Source organism: Grammomys surdaster, unplaced genomic scaffold (assembly GCF_004785775.1).
Source record: "Grammomys surdaster isolate TR1022 unplaced genomic scaffold, NIH_TR_1.0 165, whole genome shotgun sequence".
Classification (NCBI taxonomy): domain Eukaryota; kingdom Metazoa; phylum Chordata; class Mammalia; order Rodentia; family Muridae; genus Grammomys; species Grammomys surdaster.
The window spans coordinates 2046274-2066462 of record NW_021604613.1 but is presented as its reverse complement, the minus strand read 5'-3'; the positions used below and the strand labels follow the sequence as shown (position 1 = coordinate 2066462).

General features: G+C 37.6%; 1 protein-coding gene across 3 annotated transcripts in view; it reads right to left on the bottom strand.

Moving 5' to 3' along the window:
* Pms1 (PMS1 homolog 1, mismatch repair system component) overlaps nucleotides 1-20189 on the bottom strand; it is a 95018-nt gene that overhangs the window by 7369 nt on the left and 67460 nt on the right. Inside the window, exons 6-10 of one of the 3 annotated variants that reach the window (XM_028765773.1) lie at nucleotides 13434-13550; nucleotides 7352-7474; nucleotides 6965-7108; nucleotides 5938-6797; nucleotides 150-635 (exon numbers count right to left, since the gene is read on the bottom strand). In XM_028765773.1, the coding sequence (XP_028621606.1) occupies nucleotides 150-635; nucleotides 5938-6797; nucleotides 6965-7108; nucleotides 7352-7474; nucleotides 13434-13550 (1730 nt within the window). Of the gene's footprint in view, nucleotides 1-139; nucleotides 636-5937; nucleotides 6798-6964; nucleotides 7109-7351; nucleotides 7475-13433; nucleotides 13551-20189 lie in introns of all 3 variants that reach the window. The other 2 variants (XM_028765775.1, XM_028765774.1) reach the window with 2 other exon arrangements.

The window sequence follows — 20189 nt, the reverse complement described above, 5'->3', positions numbered from 1 at the left end:
ACATTATTTATAAGCCACTAACAGCATCATTAGAGTTTAGAAAACGTCCTCAAATATTCCTTCAAATAAGTATTATTATGCCTACTAGAAAATCTTCAACTTTCAACATTAAACATTACGAGTTTAAAAACTCTCTTACTTCACTGTACCTCTCTGTTAATATAATTGGCTTTTCCAACGGTTCTGCAAGGAGTTTATGATTCTCAAGAAGTCTTTTAAATATCAGGGCTTCCTCCACTCTGTACGGGTTCAGTAACATGATGTCTGCTCTGGACGTGACCAGCCATGCATCAGAAAACTTGAGACTGTGGATCAGGCAAATCTCATCCTTCTCCTCTAAGTCAACTTCCTTTTGTTTCTTAAAGTTCACTTTTAAGTTTTCCATAGAAAAGGGGATCTCTGTTATTTTAATATTTTCACTCTTCTTCTTCTTTTCATTCTGGGACTGAAAGAGCTCGTCAAGTTTCGGCTGATTAGATGAGTCTTTCACCTTATGTTTCTGTGTCCAGCCCCACGTACCAGTAGCCCTTATCTTTTTCCTGCTGTCTTTTAATGATACTTGTGTCTCCTGTTCAATAGCTTTCTTCATCTGGTTATTGTATCGTTCCAAGTCTTTTTTAGCCTTTTCCTCATATCTAAGAACAGAGATAAAACAGGACTAATGAGCTCATAATAAAAATATAATAACATAATAATCATCTAAAGTAAATTTTAACAGTAACAAGTTGTCATTCAGTAATAATAATGAAATATGTATTGGAGAGACCCTCCTGTGTGCTTATGATAAACTCCAAATTGGCCCCTGAAAAGCAGTTACAAGCAAATGGGAAAAGACTTGTGTTTGGATCCATGAAACTCTGATCCAGCATTAGCAGGTGGGAGCTGCAGGAATTAACTAGGAGATGGCACTGAGTGGCCTGTAGAATACACATCCTTGTTTTCAGAACAACTTGAAATCAAAAGAAAATGCTGTGTGTGAGTGTCCCCAGGAAAACATTAAAACGCTAATGAAATGAACAGAGTTCCCACTGCTTCTAATGCAGAAAAACCAGAGCCTGGTGTCTGAGTTACATGTGCGGCTTGGTAAACATCTTGGGCTTTAATTTAAAACTTGAAGAACACTTTGTGTTAGGAGAAAAACCCTACATCCTAGAACTGAGTAAATCTCCCCATAATTCAGTGCAACACAAACTCCCAAAAGCTCAAAGGCATCTTAAATAAAAATGAATACTTTCCAGAAAGGAACAGATATCACTCACAATGTCCACTGCACAACTGAAACTCACCACTCAAGCAACAAAACAGAGTGGGAGTCATGGCCAAGGGGAAGAGGTCAGGAAAAGACCCCTTCATCATGAGTCAGATTTATAATTAACGAAAGGTGTTGTATAAATGTTTCAGGACTCTAGATAAGCAATAGAGAGAGAAATAGGAGGGGCTCACGTGGAGGCTCCAGTGAGGAGTGGAATTTATATGTATACAAATAAGTGAGAAGTCTAGAATTAAACAACAGGACATGGAAAGGAATCATCACTGTGTAGATTTAGTTATAGACCAGAGATGGAATCAACAAAAGGGCCAGTGAACCTGAAGGCAGAGCTACAGCAATGACCACTGTGAGCAGGAAAAAAAATCGACCTGTGTATATTGAAGCAGCCAGGGGGTTATGCACAAGCATCCCAACATATCAAGCATTTAATGATGACCCAACCTGTGGAATTATAACACCTTAAAGATCCAAGAAGCGAGTCCAGGCAGGATTGATGCAAACAAACCCTGCCACGTACACCAGAAGCAAACTGTGAACTGAAGGTGAATCCCCAAATCAGTGAGAAGAGAACCAAGAAAAAGGGCAATGCAATGCCTGCTGCATATGCAGCCTTTAAGTGGCAAGAGAGCCCACAATTCACACCCACCAACCACAAATATCCTTTAAAGGGAAGATTAAACAAATGCCTTCAGATAAAATAAGTTTTCTACTAACCTGGCTGCACTCCGAAAGAACGATATAAGCACAAAAGCAATTATACCTGTGGGCCTTTAGTTTTTATGTGAGACTCTGTTAACTTTACCTAAGTGCAACAAGAGGGTGCCTGATGCATTAAATAGCACAAATATTAATATAAATTAGATGTTAAAATGTATTCAATTAAACGTTGAGTACCTCTGCTAGGACCTTTGCATCCTACTGTAGGCAAACTTTACCCAGTGTTGTGGGTTCTATTGTTGAAAATCAAACATTACACTTCAAGTAATAAGAACTGAGTTAAAAGTCCTTCAAAATAAAGTTTTGTGTTAATACAGAAAAAAACATAAATAAATAAATAAAAATAAATAAATAAATAAATAAAAAGAAAGAAGGTGTTGGCGAGCCAGACACAGCAGCATGCCCACAGTCCTGGCACGTGGAAGGTGGAGGAGGAAGGAAAACCACAGACTCAAAGCCAGATTGTTCTACAAAGCTATTTCATTTCAAATGAAATAAAAAATGAAAACAGTACATAATAAAACCATTGAAATGGTACACGATGGATTAAAAAGTACACCATTTAATCCATCAGAGTTAATGTTAATTTTCTTTTCCTATTTTCATTTAAAGTCATCAGTTGATACATAGATTCTAATAAATCAAACATATTTAAACTATGTGTAACTGTATAAAGCAATGGGTATTTCAATTTTATAGTGGGTAAAAAACTTACAGGGCTTTTCTTCTTTTTTTGAGTAACAAAAGGAGTAAAAAGGAGGCTTCTAGAGCCACAGAGAGTCCAGTGGAGTGCCATGTCAACCACACTGAGAAGCTCTGAGATCCCTGGCTTCCATACTCAGGCCAGCGGAGGCTGGTTCTGCTAAGCAGCTTCAGGCTGACTTGTTGCAGGAGAGCTGGACTGCTGCTGGGCTCACCTGAGGAAGCAGTGCCCAACAGACCCCAGACAGAGCCTGACAGACCCCAGACAGAGCTAGTCTGAGGGTCTGCTTCCCATGGCTCTGCTGCTCAGAATCCACGGAAACATAATGCAAAGTATTTGTTCTGTCCCTCAGGGTATTCATTTATAATATGTGGGCAATTTACATGCACTCATAGCTCTGCTATGAGGAATTAGTTGTTTGGTACACTGAAAATGGTGATGTTTACTCTAAGTTTCTATCAAGAAACCAAAATCCTGGCTGGGGATGTTCTCAGTGGCAGAGTATATGCTGAACACACACACACACACAGGCACACAGGCACACACGCAGGCACGCACGCACGCACGCACGACTCTGCTTCCGAATAAAGAAATGCTACATGTTAGTTGGATAAGATTGCAGTAAAGATCTGCTTCATTATAAACTAGATAAACATTAGTCATCATTTGCTTTTGTTATTCATATTTTTGAAAGTTATTTTCTTCCACTTATTCCTAAAATACGAACATATGGGTTAGTTATACAAAACACATGTCTTTAATAGTTTACTTTCATAGGCACTAGAAATAAGTGTATTTTTAGCTCTTAGACATCAGAACTCCAGACTTTTCCTATGGGGTGGAAAATGAGTTCAAGATAAAGGTCATTTTTGTAATTAATTATAACGTGCAAATTTTCACATATGGTACTAATCTTTTGATTTATTCAAGAAGTCAATTTAATTAGTTCCTTGGGAAACATAAAAAAGTTATGTCCAAAATAATACTAGGTAAATGTTAAGTAAGAACAGATGTTACCTTTGTATTTAATGTCATTAAGGGACTTAGCAACTTAAATGGAAAGTATTCACCCTGATTTGACTAAGCAGTCAGTCAAAGGATGTTTCTGAGATTAAAGGCTACATTTAATTATAAAGTTTATTTAACATTTTCAGTAACATCTAAGTTGCAACATTACTTAGTTATTTTAAGTAGGAATATATTTATGTATTGCAAATAAAAGCTCAAATTAACACCAACTGACTGAAGGGACCATCTCCCAAGTGGCAGGGAGGTACATGGCTCACACCTGGATTCTGATCCTCTAGAGTAAAGGAGAGAAAAACAAGAGATCATAAAAGTCAGAAAAGACCTAAATATTCCCTACTGCACATCTGTCCTGCTTTCTCAGCAGGGACTGAGGTTCTGACTAATCCTGGGGCTTGCAGAACTATCCTCAACCTGGCCACCATCCCTTTCCCGTCTTTCTTCATCACACTCTCCCATTCTGCCCATGTCATAGTGTCTTCCGTGGCAATGCCATGTTCCTTCTCCTGTGATAATTCCCTAAAAACTTTCTGGCTTTATATAAGGAAGCAATTTTCTGTACTGTATATCAGACAACTGCTGAGTGTTTTCACAACTCTCCATATTGCCCTTATGTTAAAAGGCACCAATGCTATGATGAAGGCCATAGATGGCAACTAAGAGAGACCCACAACAGGACAATGTGCAGGGAGTGAAACTTTGGAGGACTCAGTCCTAAATGGGATGTCTATGCAGATGGGACCTAAAGGTAGTCAGAGCCAGAGGTGATGGATGACTCTAGGGTAACAGCATCTTCCAGACACAGCGGGACTGATGCACACATGAATTCAGAGACTGTGGCAGCATGCACAGGGCCTGCGCAGGTTCAAGACAGATGGGGTCCCAGCACTAAGAGGGTGTCATGGACATGGTTGCTTATTCTTAACCAAGAAGCTATCTCCAACTGACATCTGCTTGCAAAGGAAAAAAAATCAGTTTTTTCCAGTGATGACTCACTGTGTATATATTAAACTACACTTCAGGCAGACCCCATGCCCAGCAGTAGATGGCAGACACAAAACGATCTCAAGGGTATTTTGGTAGACTGGGTATTTTTTGATCTTATTAGTTTTTTTCTGTGTGCATATTTTGGGTTTTGGTTTTGTGTTTTTGTGACATATGTATGTGTTTCTTGATTCTTTGTATTTTAAAGAGTGAGAGCACAGCAAGAGCTGGAGAGAACGAGAGCATGAGAGTACAAAGCTGAGAGAGAGGGAGAAAGGAGGCCTGTGAGGTTGGGTGGAGAGGGAGGGTGGGGCTAGGAGGAGTGGGGAGAGTGATGAGAAACGATCATCAGAATATACTGTATGAAATATTTTTCAATTAAAAAACTCATAAAATTCTGTGATTGCTACATGACAAATTGCATACTATACTATTTATGAATAGAAAATTTATATTATTTTTAACTGAAATGACCAGCCAGAATACAGGCCACCCTTAACAAGTTATTTCCTAAATGAAGACAGGAATAGAAAGGAGAAAGGAAATGCCAAAGTGAACTGGAGCATCTTCCTAGGGACAAGTTCCCACAAGTGGAAGTTAGCTATATATACCCATTACATTGTTTTGAGACATATACTTAGATCTAGAGATACAGGTAATATTTTAATCAGATCAAATCACTTATTTACATACCCCAAACACCCACGACAACTTACAACTTGCCAATATAGTTTAGATGCTACAAGTTATACTGACTATATAGGCAGTAATACACTAACTTGGTTCTGAAACTTCAGTACAATCTTTTGTACCGTGCATGTCATTTTAGAGATCAATTTAACAGGGAGAAACAGTCAAATTTTTACAAAAAAAAAACCAGACTTCAACTACTCTAATGCAAAAGCTTGAAAAAAAAATGCTGCTCCAGAGTTCTTTAACATAAATTAAAAGAAAGGAATAAGAAAGTGGAGTGTCAAACTGAGATGAAAGCAGTAAAGGCTTCTATCAAATAACTAAGGAGACAGAACACAACAAACATTTTCAAAACAAAAACAAAAAATAATACTCTCCTTTCCAAAATATCAGTGAAAATATGATACCCGAAAAGAGCCTTCAGTCAAGCTAAGAAGCATTTTCCATTTTCTTCCTAACTGTGAAGTTTCTAGAGCTTTGAACTTGTGAGTCATACAGAATGGAGAGAGCTGAGCATCTGGGCACATGTGCTCTGGAGACCTACTTGTGTTTTTCCTCTTCACTCAGTGTCTCCCATCGTGCTTTAATTTGTTCTGTTGCATCCTCCAAACCAGTCTTGGGATTCTCTGCGAGGAACTGAGCGCGGTGGTCTTGAATGAACATGGCACTGGCTGACATGGGCTTCCTGACTGCTCGATTGCTAATTAAATCATAGGCTGTAAGCTGTCCAGATCTGTTATTGATTACATTTGATGTTTTGCTACAAGGACCATCACTGAGATTCTCTGGTTCATGGCTTGGGTGACTATTAGACAAGTTACATGATAAGCTCTTTTGTGGCACTAAAATTTTCACAGGTTCGATATTCTCTCCCATCGAATTAAACACACTTCCCTTGCTCCAATTGTCTGCACAGATTTCCAGAGCTTTCTCAGGAAGTGCTTCTCTCCCATCTCCCACACTCCCTCCTGTACCACTCCTGCCATTTTCTCCTTGGATATGCTCAATAAAACCTACAGACTGAGTCTCACTATGCTTACTCTGATTAGCCTCTGAGGATAAATTATTCATAGGGATATTTTGAAATGTTTCCTTATTAATGTGAGAATATTCACCACTAAAATGACCATCACAGTGATAGCCTATATTTATCTGTTTATTTAAATGATGATCAGTGCTTTTTCTAGATTCATCCTTTTGGGAGTGAATAGCCGAAGTATCAGCATTTGGAAAATTATTTCCAGATGACTCTGTTTTATTAAAAAGCACATCCGTTTCTGCTGTTTCACTAACAACCATGTTGGCTGAGGAAACATCCACTCTGTTATTTTCATAAGACTCTGTAGTGGGTAGTGGTCCATAACAGGTCATCATCAGTTTTTCAAGAGTAATTAAAACAGATTCCTAAAAATACAAATGAACAAATATTAGGAGGGATACTGTAAAAAAGGGCAATAACCAAAATAATAACAAAAATTTTAAAAAAACCAAGTTGTTTTAATAAGGGAACAGTTAGGATTGCATAAGTTTATAGCATAATTACATATAGAAATTTATTTGAAAAAGATTACCTTATTCTGTAATAACACTTGACTTTTATCTGGTGTTAGATTTATATCCACCTCAGCTGATGGAACATCAATTTTCAGAAAGAAAATGGGATACAAGCGAGTAGATTCCTTTAAGCACTTCAGATTATAATAGCGTCGGATTAACTAGAAATATATGCAATGAATAAAAGATAGAAGTATATTGTTATCGCCAGCTTTAAATAAGAACTCCAGCTCTAGGGGATCTGATGCCCTCATCTGGCCTCCATGAGTACCAAGCATGTGGTACAGATATACTTTCAGGACAAATATCCATACACATAAAATAAAATTTAGAACAAGAAAAACTCATTTAAAATATATGAAATTCCTAATCCAAGGGGTACTTTTCATTCTAGAGGTGATTACCTTTAGTATATCTTTTTGATGTACTGGTCGACTATTAATAAAGATGAAACTTCTCTCTGGGGTTGAAAGACTTGTGGAATTGTGGTCTGCATCATGCTTTGGAAAGAACCCACTTAGGTAAATCTACAATTGTAATACACAAGTACAGAAGGTATAACGTCAATAATAAAGTTCTAGAGGTCTGATGATACACAGTGTATTAGAAAGTATACAAAACAACACATGAGACTTATATCTTTAGGTCATATACATGCTGGTAGGCGTGCCTTGAGAATTAATGTTGAGTAACTACTTAAAAGTACTAAACCAGTTAAAAAAAAAAACTCATTAATGGCCCTAGCTTCATTTTTTAACTATCAGGACAAATACCGTTACCTTGTTTTACTTTTAAATGTCTTTCCTCATTCAGTGACTTCACCCCCTTTCCCCTTCCTGGCTATTTGTCTTTTTGTCTTCAACTATTATTTCCCATGAAAAGCAGCCAGTTCTTTGTTCTTAATATTTTTGAAGCTAACTGCACTGGGTTTTCATTGCTATGTTTAAGGAAAAACATGTTTACTTTGAATTAACTCCTTCATGGCTAAATGACATAGTATACTATGTTATCTCTACGATTGGTCATAGAACTTTACTACAATTTTTTTTGTGTGATCATTTATACATTGTACTTTTCTCTAGTCTACAAATATATCAAGAGAAGGAAGAAACTGAAGGATTTTAGAAAAATTGATCAGAAGGAAAGAGTGATATAAGGGATTAGAAGGTAGAGTGTGTAACTGCTTCTACCTTGAGCTAATTAACATAGTACAGAAAATTGTTAAGGATTTCATTCATTGTCCCCTTCCTCTCACTTTGCATTCATGATGTGTGTGTGTGTACATGTATGTGTATTCTGGTATATAATCTTATATGAGATAAGTCAAACTTGATGAACCCAGTGAGCAACTCTAATGGGTAAGGAGTAAGGTGGTATTTATAGCCAAGCAGTAACCATGACACTTGGTAACAACACAACCCGAAGGCTGTCACCTATGTCTATGCCTATCCGTGCTCTTGCAAGTAAGTGCTTAAGGAGATGTAATACCAATTTTAGAACACTAAGTGCATTACTGTCACAGTGCCAATGTGTACCAATTTGGAAAAATAAATTAATAAATCTGGATAATCCATTACAAGATGATACCACTTAATTAACTGCAAAACTTCACAGCATTTATAAATGGCTGTATAATTTACCATGTAACATGAGACTCTTCAAGCACCTGCTGGGTACCAGGAGAGTCTGCCTAGCCTCTGGAGGACTTACTGAGTATTTGGATTAAAGAAAATACATAGATGAGGAGAGAAAAGAGAGAAGAAAAGTGCTCCCTGTGCCCTAAAATGAAGGAGACCACAAAGCCAGGGATTTCCTTTCATACTACTCTGGTTGCAATTGTGTAACTACTATAACTTCTAGACACTAGCTTTAAAAATGAAGACAATCTTAAAAACTAACAAACCATGTTAAAGTTACATGGGAGAGTCAAGCAGCCATGGTACATATAATGCTACATAAATTAAATATCATATTACTTCATAGAAAAAAAAACAGTAACAAAACTCCCCAAATCAGCTCAATAAGGAAACAGTCTGATAGACTGTATAAGATTCTGTATCTCAACCTAAAAAGAAAAATTTCCCAAGTACAATAAATTGATCCTTTCAGCTGCTTCTCAAGTAGACGTCTCTCCTCTCCTCCAGTCTTCTTTACAAACTAGTGTCTCTCGTCAGGCATGGTGTGGCAAACCTTTAATACAACAATCAAGAGGGCAGAGTTTTAACACCAGCCTGATCTTCACAGCAATGCAGTAAGTTCCAGGCCAAATGAGGTTATGTAGTGAGGCTCTGCCTCAAAGAAAAACAAACACCCAATAAGCTGGCTTTCCCCTCAATGACTAATGCAAGTCTTTTTTTTTCTTTTGACTATGCAGGCCTGACATCGAAAACAATCCCTTTAAGAAGCATTCTCTTAAATGAACTGACTTCCTTTTCCCTCTTTTGTGTCATGTCCTCTTCATTCTAATTAGCTGTGCTCTTTCCTTTATTTTTATCATTTAAGGATGATCATAGTCCCCCAAATTCCATCTTTAGGCCTCTTTTGCTCTGTAGTTAATCTGAGTAATTTCAATCTCATTTCTAATTCTAACAGCTACCCACCACTGATACTAATATAGCAAAGTTGGAGTTATTTATTGCATCAACTAGCTGTCACAAAAATGAATTCACAACATTAAAATGTTGTAAGATAAGTTATCTAATTTTTATCCCACTGTCCAACTTTTGTAATTCTTTACCATACTAGAGAGTCATAGTCTGCCAGACTATTCTTTACCTTAATTATAATTACTTAATTATATTATAATTACTTATTATATTTATTTATTATTACTTATTTATTATTATAATTACTTATTATATTTATTTATTATTATATTATTATAATTACATTATAATTACTTAATTATAATGACTTAAGCCTGACGAATCTACTAACCCTTGTCTTTCTCTTTTTCCAGTAAAGCGCCATAATATTGTACAAACACATCTAAATACCATATAAACACTAAAGTAGTCATTTAAATACTCTAGTCAAGGTAGTGGAACAAGTTCATGCAGAAAACTCTTCTCATAAGTGCAAACTACATAGGGGTGATAAAAACCAACATTTACTTTCAAAAGAACTAACACCATAAATGACACAGGTAAAGTTGTATGTGTGAAAGTACATAATGGGAGTGCTGGTGGGAGGAAGAGGCCTTATGTGGTAATATCGGAGACAGGATGCCTCACTGGGAAATTAAAATCTAGCAGAGAACTGAAATCAGTCTTTCCACTTGGAACATGGAGCTCACATAACACTCCCCTGGGAGAAAACAAAATGACTTACATATTGTGATCACTGTCTATGGCTGCTTGCCAGGGTCACAGGAAGAATAAACCCAACTCCTAAACCAAGGGCCAGGCTAGGTCAAGCTACAGTCAGGGAGGAGTCTGGGAGTCTTGGCAGGATGAGAGGCATGAACTGCTAACGTAACACCTGGTTTCACTTTGGGACTAGGGAAGAGGTAGGCACTGGACTATAGGACAGAGTGTAAGCATGAAGAACAAGACAGAACAACAGACAAAAACCATGATCCCTGGTCTTGTAAATTAAAGTTTTAAGCCACATAAAATAATGGTGAATAAAACTCCTCTGTCAGAAAAATAGAAATGACAGAACACTAGAAATGATTCGAGATTAAGTGTGTAACATGGAATTTAAACCAAACAAGTAGCATCAATTATATCAGAACATAAGTAAGCAAGCAGGGATAACTATGAATAAAGTTTAGAAAAAAAACTGAAAATATATTCCAAGTTCTGAAAAAATACAGTTTGAGGAATAAAAATCAGGTGGTAATAAGACATTCTCTCACCTTGCAGTAGAGCTAAAAATATCAAAGATAAGACAGATGTCAAGAAGCACAACCTAACAACCTAACAAAAGTTGACAAACCAGGGGCTCAGGTGGCACCGCCACCCATAACAAAGACTCTTCCTAGAACCAAACACATACAAAAGAGACCCTTAATCACAAAAGGAAGAGATAAATGGATACTCTGTATCCAACGTTCCCAATGGCCAACAGCTAACACACTTGTCATTCCAGTCCAAAAGGGGAAACATGGTGGGCAAATTTTACAGCCAAAGATAAGTACTGAGGGACAGAATAAAGAGGGAGGTCATAGCCAGTAGCAGTGGGGGGAAAGTAGGATTGGTTTTGACCAAGAATGAGAAAACACTCATGGAAATTCTGACATTAGAAAAGCCAAAAATACAAGCCAGAGTCTAGTGTGTTGACGGATGGCTGGTGGAACAGAAACACAACAGCATGACACAAAGCAAGAACAGCAGAGAGATCTGACTGCGATTACTTACAGACATTCCGAAGCTAGCAGACATTCTTCAGCACTTGAACTAGAACATTGTTAACACATGTATTATACATTCTTCCATGCAAAAATAAGCACGTGAAGACAAAGCAAAATTCCTGTGTTTATGAGAGATTACCCGAAGTCTTTATAAAAATTGGTCTCTAAAACCAGGGAAAAAAATCAAAATAAAAAAAAAACCCAAAATTTAAATTAAAAAAAAAATTATCTGATAATGTCTCAAAACAGAGTGAAAAAACTTACCCACTGCAGGGCTGACTTATGAGAATCCCAGTCACCTAGCCAATCACAATTAATAAAATTCTAGACTACTGCTTTCCACACCTGAGTCTAAGGACTTGGTGTAACTATAGTTCTGCCTCAGTTGACCTTTGACACTAATCCTAACAAACTTCCATGTGATATCCAACACTATTAGCCTAAAGATCATATCAAGACGCCTAGAGTATCTAGAATACAAGCACACACACAAACAACCAAGTCTCAGGAAAATAAGGGAACCAAGGACAATTTAGATTTGCCCTGACTATTCCAACTGATCTACCATAAGCATCCTAACACTAGAGAGCCAGCAGGCTGAACATGATCAGACAAGCAGCAATAAATAAAAGGTTTCTTGCCTAAAGAAACTACATAATGACAATATATCACAAATTGATTACAATTAAGTTAACTTTGTCTTTGAAATTAAAATAAAAGATGGCAAGAAAAGAGAAAGGAAGATCTCAGGTGGAGCTGGAGCTGGATGGATAGATGATGGGGAGGGGGATGGATAAACAAATGACAGACAGGCAAGTAAGGATCACTCAACAGGAACCTGACAATCAATAGCAGGCACAAACATACATTCCCAATTTAATTTTTCACAGAGCAAAAAGACAGAGAATCAGAAGTCTGGAACAAAAGGAAAACAGGGAGAGGGAACCAGAGATTTAGAGTAACAAGACCATCTAAGCAAAATAAAACTTGTCTCCTATGAAGTAAAAATTGTTTAAGGTGCAAATACTTTGAAAACAAAACTTTATCTTTAGAAAGAGTCAAGCTTTTGAATACACACACACACACACACACACACACACACACAATCTAAGGAGCTATACAACAGCATTCAAATAAAATATTCTTCGAAGCTGAACTTGCCTTTTTATGTAAGTAATCAACAAAGAAGTCTGAAGACATAAAGACAGTGAGATCTACAGAACACACAGGAAGAGGGTGACAGTGAGAAACAGGAGGGTGGGTGAGAGAGACAGAGAAAGGAGAGAGCTATAATTATATTCCATCTAAGCTTAGAATTAATTGGGTCTTTATAATTAATGTTTAGAGCAAAGATGAAAACAAACAAGCACACAAACATATAATAAAAGCCCACAGGGCTGGGAACAGAGCCTAGTGGCAGAAGGGCCGCTAGGTTAGACCCTAAGCTCTGAGAAAGAAAACTACATATGAAATATGTTAAAGCCAGGGCTGGCAGCCCAAGCCTGCAACCCCAGATCCTAAAAGAACAAGGTAGGGGAACTGTAAGTTCAATGCTACAGAGTTCAAACCTATGCTGGGCAACACAGCAAGACATGACTGAAAAATAAAAATGGGGGGTGGGGGGTAGGGGAGGGAGAAGGACTTGAAACATAGCTCAGTGTTAATAGTGACTGTTACACACACCAGGCCCTAGGTTCAATGCCCAGAACAATGTATGTGTATAAGTATGTATATGTGTACACACACACACACACACACACATACAAACACACACAGAGCTGGTGAAATTATGAAGGAGAAGCAAGTTAAGTGAAGCAGCATCATCTGGCAGTACACAGAGCCAAATGGCACTATCTAAAGCTGAAAGACCAACAGAAGGCAACTTGAGTATATCTTCACAATCAGAAAGAGAAATAAAGGATAAACAAGATCTACGCCTTTTTTTCTATAATGTAAAGAGAAAATCCTAAACTGAAAATTAATTTCCAAAAAAAAAAAAAAAAGCCAACATAAATAAAACGGTAACCAGGGCCAGGAAGGTCGCCTTTGCATTCTGTTGTTTGCCTTACACCACTTCTTACTGACCACCTCGCCATGAGTGAGAGCTGTGAAAGGCCAGTTCTGCTGTGTACCTGAGATTCTTCACAGTGCTGCTCAACAGATTCCATGTTGCTCATTACAGCAGTTCCCAGAACCGACATTAGAGCCATCCTGTGATCTGGAACTCTACTTTTCTGCCAAATAACTGCCTAGGGACAAGAAAACATAGATGTGCTATAGTACAATTAAAATTTAGTAAACTCAAAAACACAGTGTTTAAATATTTAGCATTTATTCTCATGGTTTACTGTGCCATTCAGAAGGAACTCATGAGCTGTGGTCGAAAAGAACAAACCCTGGTTCTACATTTTAAGCTGTACATGCAGAAATGTGTAACCTGATCAAACCCAAGTCCTTTCCTTACAATTTCATAAAATACTCTCTAACTTTTAGAATACATACTTCGAAGAATATTTACAATTAAGGTTTCTCCCCTCCTCTCAGAGCTGACAACTATGCTACAGGATTACTGTAAAGAATTAAATCCTTGTGAAATTTTTGAAAGCAAAATCCACTTTAAAATGACCTTTTCAGGTACTTGTAATAAACAGAGAACTTATAATTAACTGAGTCTCACATAAATAAATGCTGCATAGTGAGTAGATCCATTTTACTACTGCATATTGTAGGTGGATCAAAAGACACAATCAAGAGATTAGACCAAAGGTTGCTCTGTCCAATTAGACTTGAAAACACTTGAGAAATTGTCAGTATAGAAAACATTCACCCATCCAACAAATATTCACCCAGTCTTTTATATGTTCTGATGAAAATATCAGCATCCTGGGGACAAGAAGAGGGGCAGGGAACAGGAGAGGTCACAGCGAGTGAACAGGAGAGACAGGACAGTGTCATGCATAGAAGAGACTTTGAGAAGCAAGCAGTTCTTTCTCTGTGCAACAAACATGTGAACACTGGACTCAATAGTCAGGAGAGTGAGAGTGGCCACAGTTCTAGAAGTGCAAGTAGGGCCAAACTGCAGTCATTTGGGTAGTGCTCAAATAACAGGCTCATGTATCTCCCTCAGGAGCTCTGACTGACGGTAAGGGCACTATTGGAGGCAGAGGGGTACACCAGCAAGTCGGTGTGGAGGCCTGCAACATGTAAGTTCATCGTGTGTGTGTGTGGTGCCCAACTATAGTAACCTTTCATTTGTTTATGCCACCCTAAAAAACAGAACCAATATCAGAAAAAGAAGTTTTTAATAAACCAGGCTGCTAAAACCATGTAAATAAATTTTGCTTCTCAATCTAATGTAGAACTCTGACAACGCAAAAAAACCTGTATACTCTTTGGAAATTTTTTTTCCTGAAAATTATAAAAAATGGAGGAAGAGGTTTATTACACACAGGGTAGTATTATACAAAGACAGGGAGGAAAAGAGAAACGGAAAGAGAGGAGGAGTGAACCAAGCTGCACACCAGAGCAGTCAGTCAGAGGAGTCCTTAGTAAGACCAGGGTCATGCAGTCAGGACATCCTCCAGGTATTATGTATGCACAGTAAGAACAAGACAGGAGGGTGTGCTTCTGGAATCTCAAAGAACAGCCACACAGGAAGACTCAAGAGTGTAAGGGAGGACCTGTGTCCATTCCAAGAGTTCTACTTACACCATCAGACAGTTACAACTAAGGAATAGTTCACTGCTCTATAGGCAACTATGATCAATCATTCCGAATAGCTATTATCTTGAGTAAACCAAAGCTCAAAGAAACCAACTTTCTTAAATAAACAGTCATCCATGGAATCAATCTACCACTCCCCTGCCCTTTTTGAGCTCAAAACCTATTTTTTCATATTTCAACATTTTTTTTTCTAGTCTAAAAAAGCAGTAATTTAGGAAGCAACTTGGATTTAAGGTGGTAAAGAATCCTTCAAACAGCAAAGTGTTTAACTGACAAATGCAGTTTTGATAATTACCATTTGTGACCATGTGATGTCCTATGGAAATTCCAATTACTGTATAAATAAATTTGTAAAAAAAAAAAAAGTCCAGGCAACACATTACTGACTGATGGAACAGTGTACACAGAAGCATGAAGATACAGAGTAGGCTGGAAATGAGGTTAAATGTCCAAGAGCAAAACTCTAAATGCCTGAGCACAGCATGACGCCTTTACTGTTTCTTATATATAATACAGACATAATCTTAACTAAGAACAAAACATGGTCAGATGAGGTTGTTTTGCAAGAGTGATTTAGTGAGATCCGAAGTTAGAAAAACAAAAACAAACCACTGTTACAGTATTTATTCAAGGCAGAGATTTCCAGCTCTTTGATAGTTGAGCATGAGAAATGAATAAAGTTCATTCACAAAACGTTCCCTTAGATCTCTGGGAACTGTGGTTTCTGCTGTACTAGCTGTGATATAGTTACTTTACATTCTTGAAAATGCAGTAGAATACAAGCTCAAAAAAACATTTGCAAAATAATTATACTTCTAGTTTGCTCATTTATTCATTTACTTATTGATTGTAAAGGCAATTTCCTTGTAAACTATAGCATTAAACCTGAGATAACAGAACCAGCATACCAGCAGGAGGTAAAAAGAGAATGAAGCAAGCGAAAGGATTTGAACGATGTTATATGATGTGGTGACTTCAAGTGCTGAAGAAAGTATTGTGGAGGCTTTACAGGTTTTGGCTTGAGAAGCTAAAATGTCAAGAGCCCTACTCAGCAAGATACCGCATGACTAGAACAGGTCTGTTAGCAAAAGAAAAATGACTGCACTCAGCTTGTTCAATGCTGAGTCTCTCTTATCAAGGGCAGTACTGGATTCCAAGAACGATCCACTAAGGCATTGTTTCTCAATCTGTTGGTCACATCCCGTTCACAAGGGTGCCCTAAGGCCATTGGAAAACACAGATCTTTACATTGCGATTCCTAACAGTAGCAAAATTATAGTTATGAAGTAGTGATGACCATAGTTTTATGGTTGGGGGTCACCACAACATGAGGAACTGTATTAAATGGTCATGACATTAGGAAGGTTGAGAACCAGTGCTCTAAGGAATTATATATTGAAGTTTTCTGGGAAAAGCACCATTGCTGGAGCTACAATTAGCTTTCTCACTGGTTCCAGCATTGGCTGCCCTACTCTGCACCTGCTGACAAGTACAGACTCTGCTATGTTACTCAAGGAAATCTGAAGCAATCTTTGCTGCCTTCAAGTAGAACAGTTTTATTCTGCTATAGGTTTGTTACGTAGCACGCTTACAGATTTGCAGCATTTGTACTACAATTTAGAAAAAATTATCACTCCAAACAGGAATGGCCTTTCATCTCTCCATAAACACTACTCTCTTCATAAAACTGCCTATGTTTTGACTGTCATTTGAAGGGAGTCACACAGTATGGAGTGTTTTATTAAGACCTTGCACAATGTTCTGATATTTCATGAGTGGTGTACAACACTATCCTTTTCCAGTGGCAGAGGAATATTCATGACACATGTCTGATGCATTTTTCCTAAGTGTATGGTTATTTGGGTCATTTCCGGTTTGGACCATTATGAATGATACTGCTATAAATATTGAATTTTGTGTGTGGCTGTGTTTCACCTCTCCTGGACAAGTATCTATGGCCCACGGGCTGGGTTATATGGTATCTCTAGGCTGATGTCTTAGGGGTTCTACTACTGTGAAGACACCATAATCACAGCAACTCTTATAAAGAAAAACATTTGATTGGAGCTGGCTTACAGGTTCAGAGGTTTAGTCCATTATCTTTATTGCAGGAACTATGTCAGTGAAGACAGACATAGTGCTGGAGAAGAAGCTGAGTTTTCTACATCTGGATTGACAGGCAACAGGAAAAGAGAGTGACACTGGGCCTAGCTTGGGCTTCTGAAACCTACAGACTATCCACCGTGACATACTTCCTCTAACAAGGGTACATCTACTCTAACAAGGCCCCACCTAATAGAGCCCCCACTTCCTGTGAACCAATGGGGCCCATTTTCATTAAACCAACACAGCTGAACAGCAAATAATCTCTATGTGCATTAAGCTTCTAAAAAGACAAAGAAATGCTGGCAGTGGCTGCTGTTATAGGCACAGTGATGACTTAAGGGAAAATATTCTAAATAACAGAGAGTAAGGAGAAGATTCTGGACAGTCTGCAGCTGTATGGGAATGAAATGCCCCATAACAAACTGATGTACAATGAAATGTTAGTCACAGAAGCTCCCTCTCCCTCTCCTCCCTCTCCTCCCTCTCTCCTCCTTCTCCCCCCTCCCCTCCCCTTCCCTCCCCTCCCCTCTCCTCTCCTCTCCATCCTCCCTTCCTTCCATCTGGGGGAGATTAAACCCAAGGGAGCTGATACATGCTGGGCAACTACTATCATATCTACGTAAAACTGTGAGAAAACCATCTCAGTTACCTGTATCTGAAATGTAACTATGAAGTTATGAGGCCACACTGTGGACCTTGGCTGATGTTAGAAAGCTGCCTTGTGAATAAATCTTAGTTGCTGATTAATGTCAAGGTTCCTGTCTCACTGACAGGTTTGCTGAAGTCAGTATATGACTTTAGGAAACTGGTTTTAGAAAATCTGAGGAACACAAGAACAAGAAATATGTTTTTGTTTTTCTTTACCATGATATGAACAGTGCTGGAAACTTGGGAGCATTGAATCCTAGGCAATTATTATGAACTGCCGTTGTCTCAGCAAAGGAGTCAATTTAGGGGCTCTGCCCAAACTTAGTATCATTTGGTCTAGCAATGAATAATACAAACATATGCCAACAAGCAAAACTTCCAGTCTTTCCCAGAAAATATTTGTTTTCCATACAGAATCCATTATTAAAGAAGCTGAAAATTTAATATATTTTAATAAAAACCTTAGATCATCCACACTACTCTTATACAGAGATAATCTTTTTACTTCCTCGAGTGGTCTGTATGTTTTGCCCCTAGGCTGAAAGCTTAACATACGCTAAAAATACACACACACCTCCATATGTTTCCTATCTAGGTCACACGAAGCTGGAGCATCTGAGTGTGCCAAGTGAGAATCGGACTCTGGGCAGTCTGATGACAGTGCAAAAGCACCATCAAGAATATATTATTACATGCACAGCATCTGAAGACTGATTTAAGTTAGTCAAATATATCTTGTCCCCATCACACTTCACTGATACACCCTGTTTGAATAGGAAATGTTTATACACAAAAAAATGCACAATTACTATAAAATCCACTGCTAATTCTCCATAGACTTCTCTTTCTATAATAAAAAGTAGATGTTACCAGTATAAAATTCAATTGCTGTATTTAAGGAAGTGATTTTTTATTATTTTTCACCGTGTGTGTGTGTGTGTGTGTGTGTGTTGGGGAGATGTACATGTCAGTGTAGGTGACTGCTGAAGCCAGAGACACTAGATTCCCTAGAGCTAGAGTGACAAGGCTTTTGTGAGCCTCCCAGTATGAATGCTAGGAAATGAACTCAGGTCCTCTGAAAGAGCAGCACATCCATCCTCTTAGTTGCTGAGATAACCCCCTATTCTTAGTTGTACTTGAAATACAGATAAAAAATTTAAAACTGTATGTCCTAAGTCTTTTCTAAGATAAAAAACAGAATTTTCTGCTATACTATAAATTATTGTTCTTAATGTTAAAACTGATAAAAGATTTGAGTTTATTTTCCATACCAGATAAAAGACAAAAAGAATTAGAAATTTGTCTCAATGTACAGAAGGTATATCTTTACATAGAAATGGGGGAGGAGGAGGACTCAGACTTTTAAAAAATCATATCATTACTCAAAAGTTATAAACAAAGACTAATGTGGTCACATAAAGAGACATATGGGAAATGTTTAACCATGCAGTTAAAGTGACTTGTTCTTGAGACAGTGTCTCCTGTTTTCACAGAGCTCAGACTGGCTTCCAACTCACTACATAGTCAAAGATGACTATGACCTTCTCCAATCTTCATGATACAAGCATGTAACACTAGCTCCATTTTTTTATGATTTCAGGGCTAGGGATCAACCTGAACTTTTTCTTCTCTGTAACCACTCTTACTTCTCCATAACTCTGTAAATGAAGCTTGCAATGAAAGAGGCAAGCAAGTATCTCTACAGTGTGGTGCGTCACTGCTTTGTTTGTTTGTTTGTTAATCAAGTGGTAAGATGTGGGACTAAAAAATAGAGTTAGCCTCCAGTTGATTAGGATTTCTCTTCTATCTGCCTACTTAGTAAAAACTTTCTACTTGTGTGGTAAAATTTTAACTTTAAAAGTATTATTTCTGGGATTATGTGAAATTAAAAAGCTCCTTTGAGAATGAAATTAAACCTGTACCTATTACCGTGTACAAAAACTAACTCTACATGGACGAAAGACATGAACATGAAATTTCAAACACTGAATCTGAGAGAAGAAAAATATAAACAATACTCTACACGATATAGGTACAGGAATAGACTACTTGAATATGACCCCATTTATCCAGAAATTGAGGACAAGAACTGACAACTGGGACCACATAAAACTAAAAAGCTCTTAAAAGCTAAAAAACAATCAATTGAGTGAAGAGGAAGCCAATGAAGGGAAGATGATATTTGCCAGATGTACAGAGGATTAATATCCAGAAAGTAAAAAAAATTAGTCAAAACAAACAAACAAACAAGTCATCCATTCAAAAACAAACAAACAAACAAACAAACAAAACAGGTATGGGATGTGAACAGAGTTCTCAAAACAAAAAATAAAAATGGTTAAGAAATAATTCAAAAATGTTCATTGTTTTTAACAATTAAGGAAATGCAAGTGACATCATCACAGAGATGT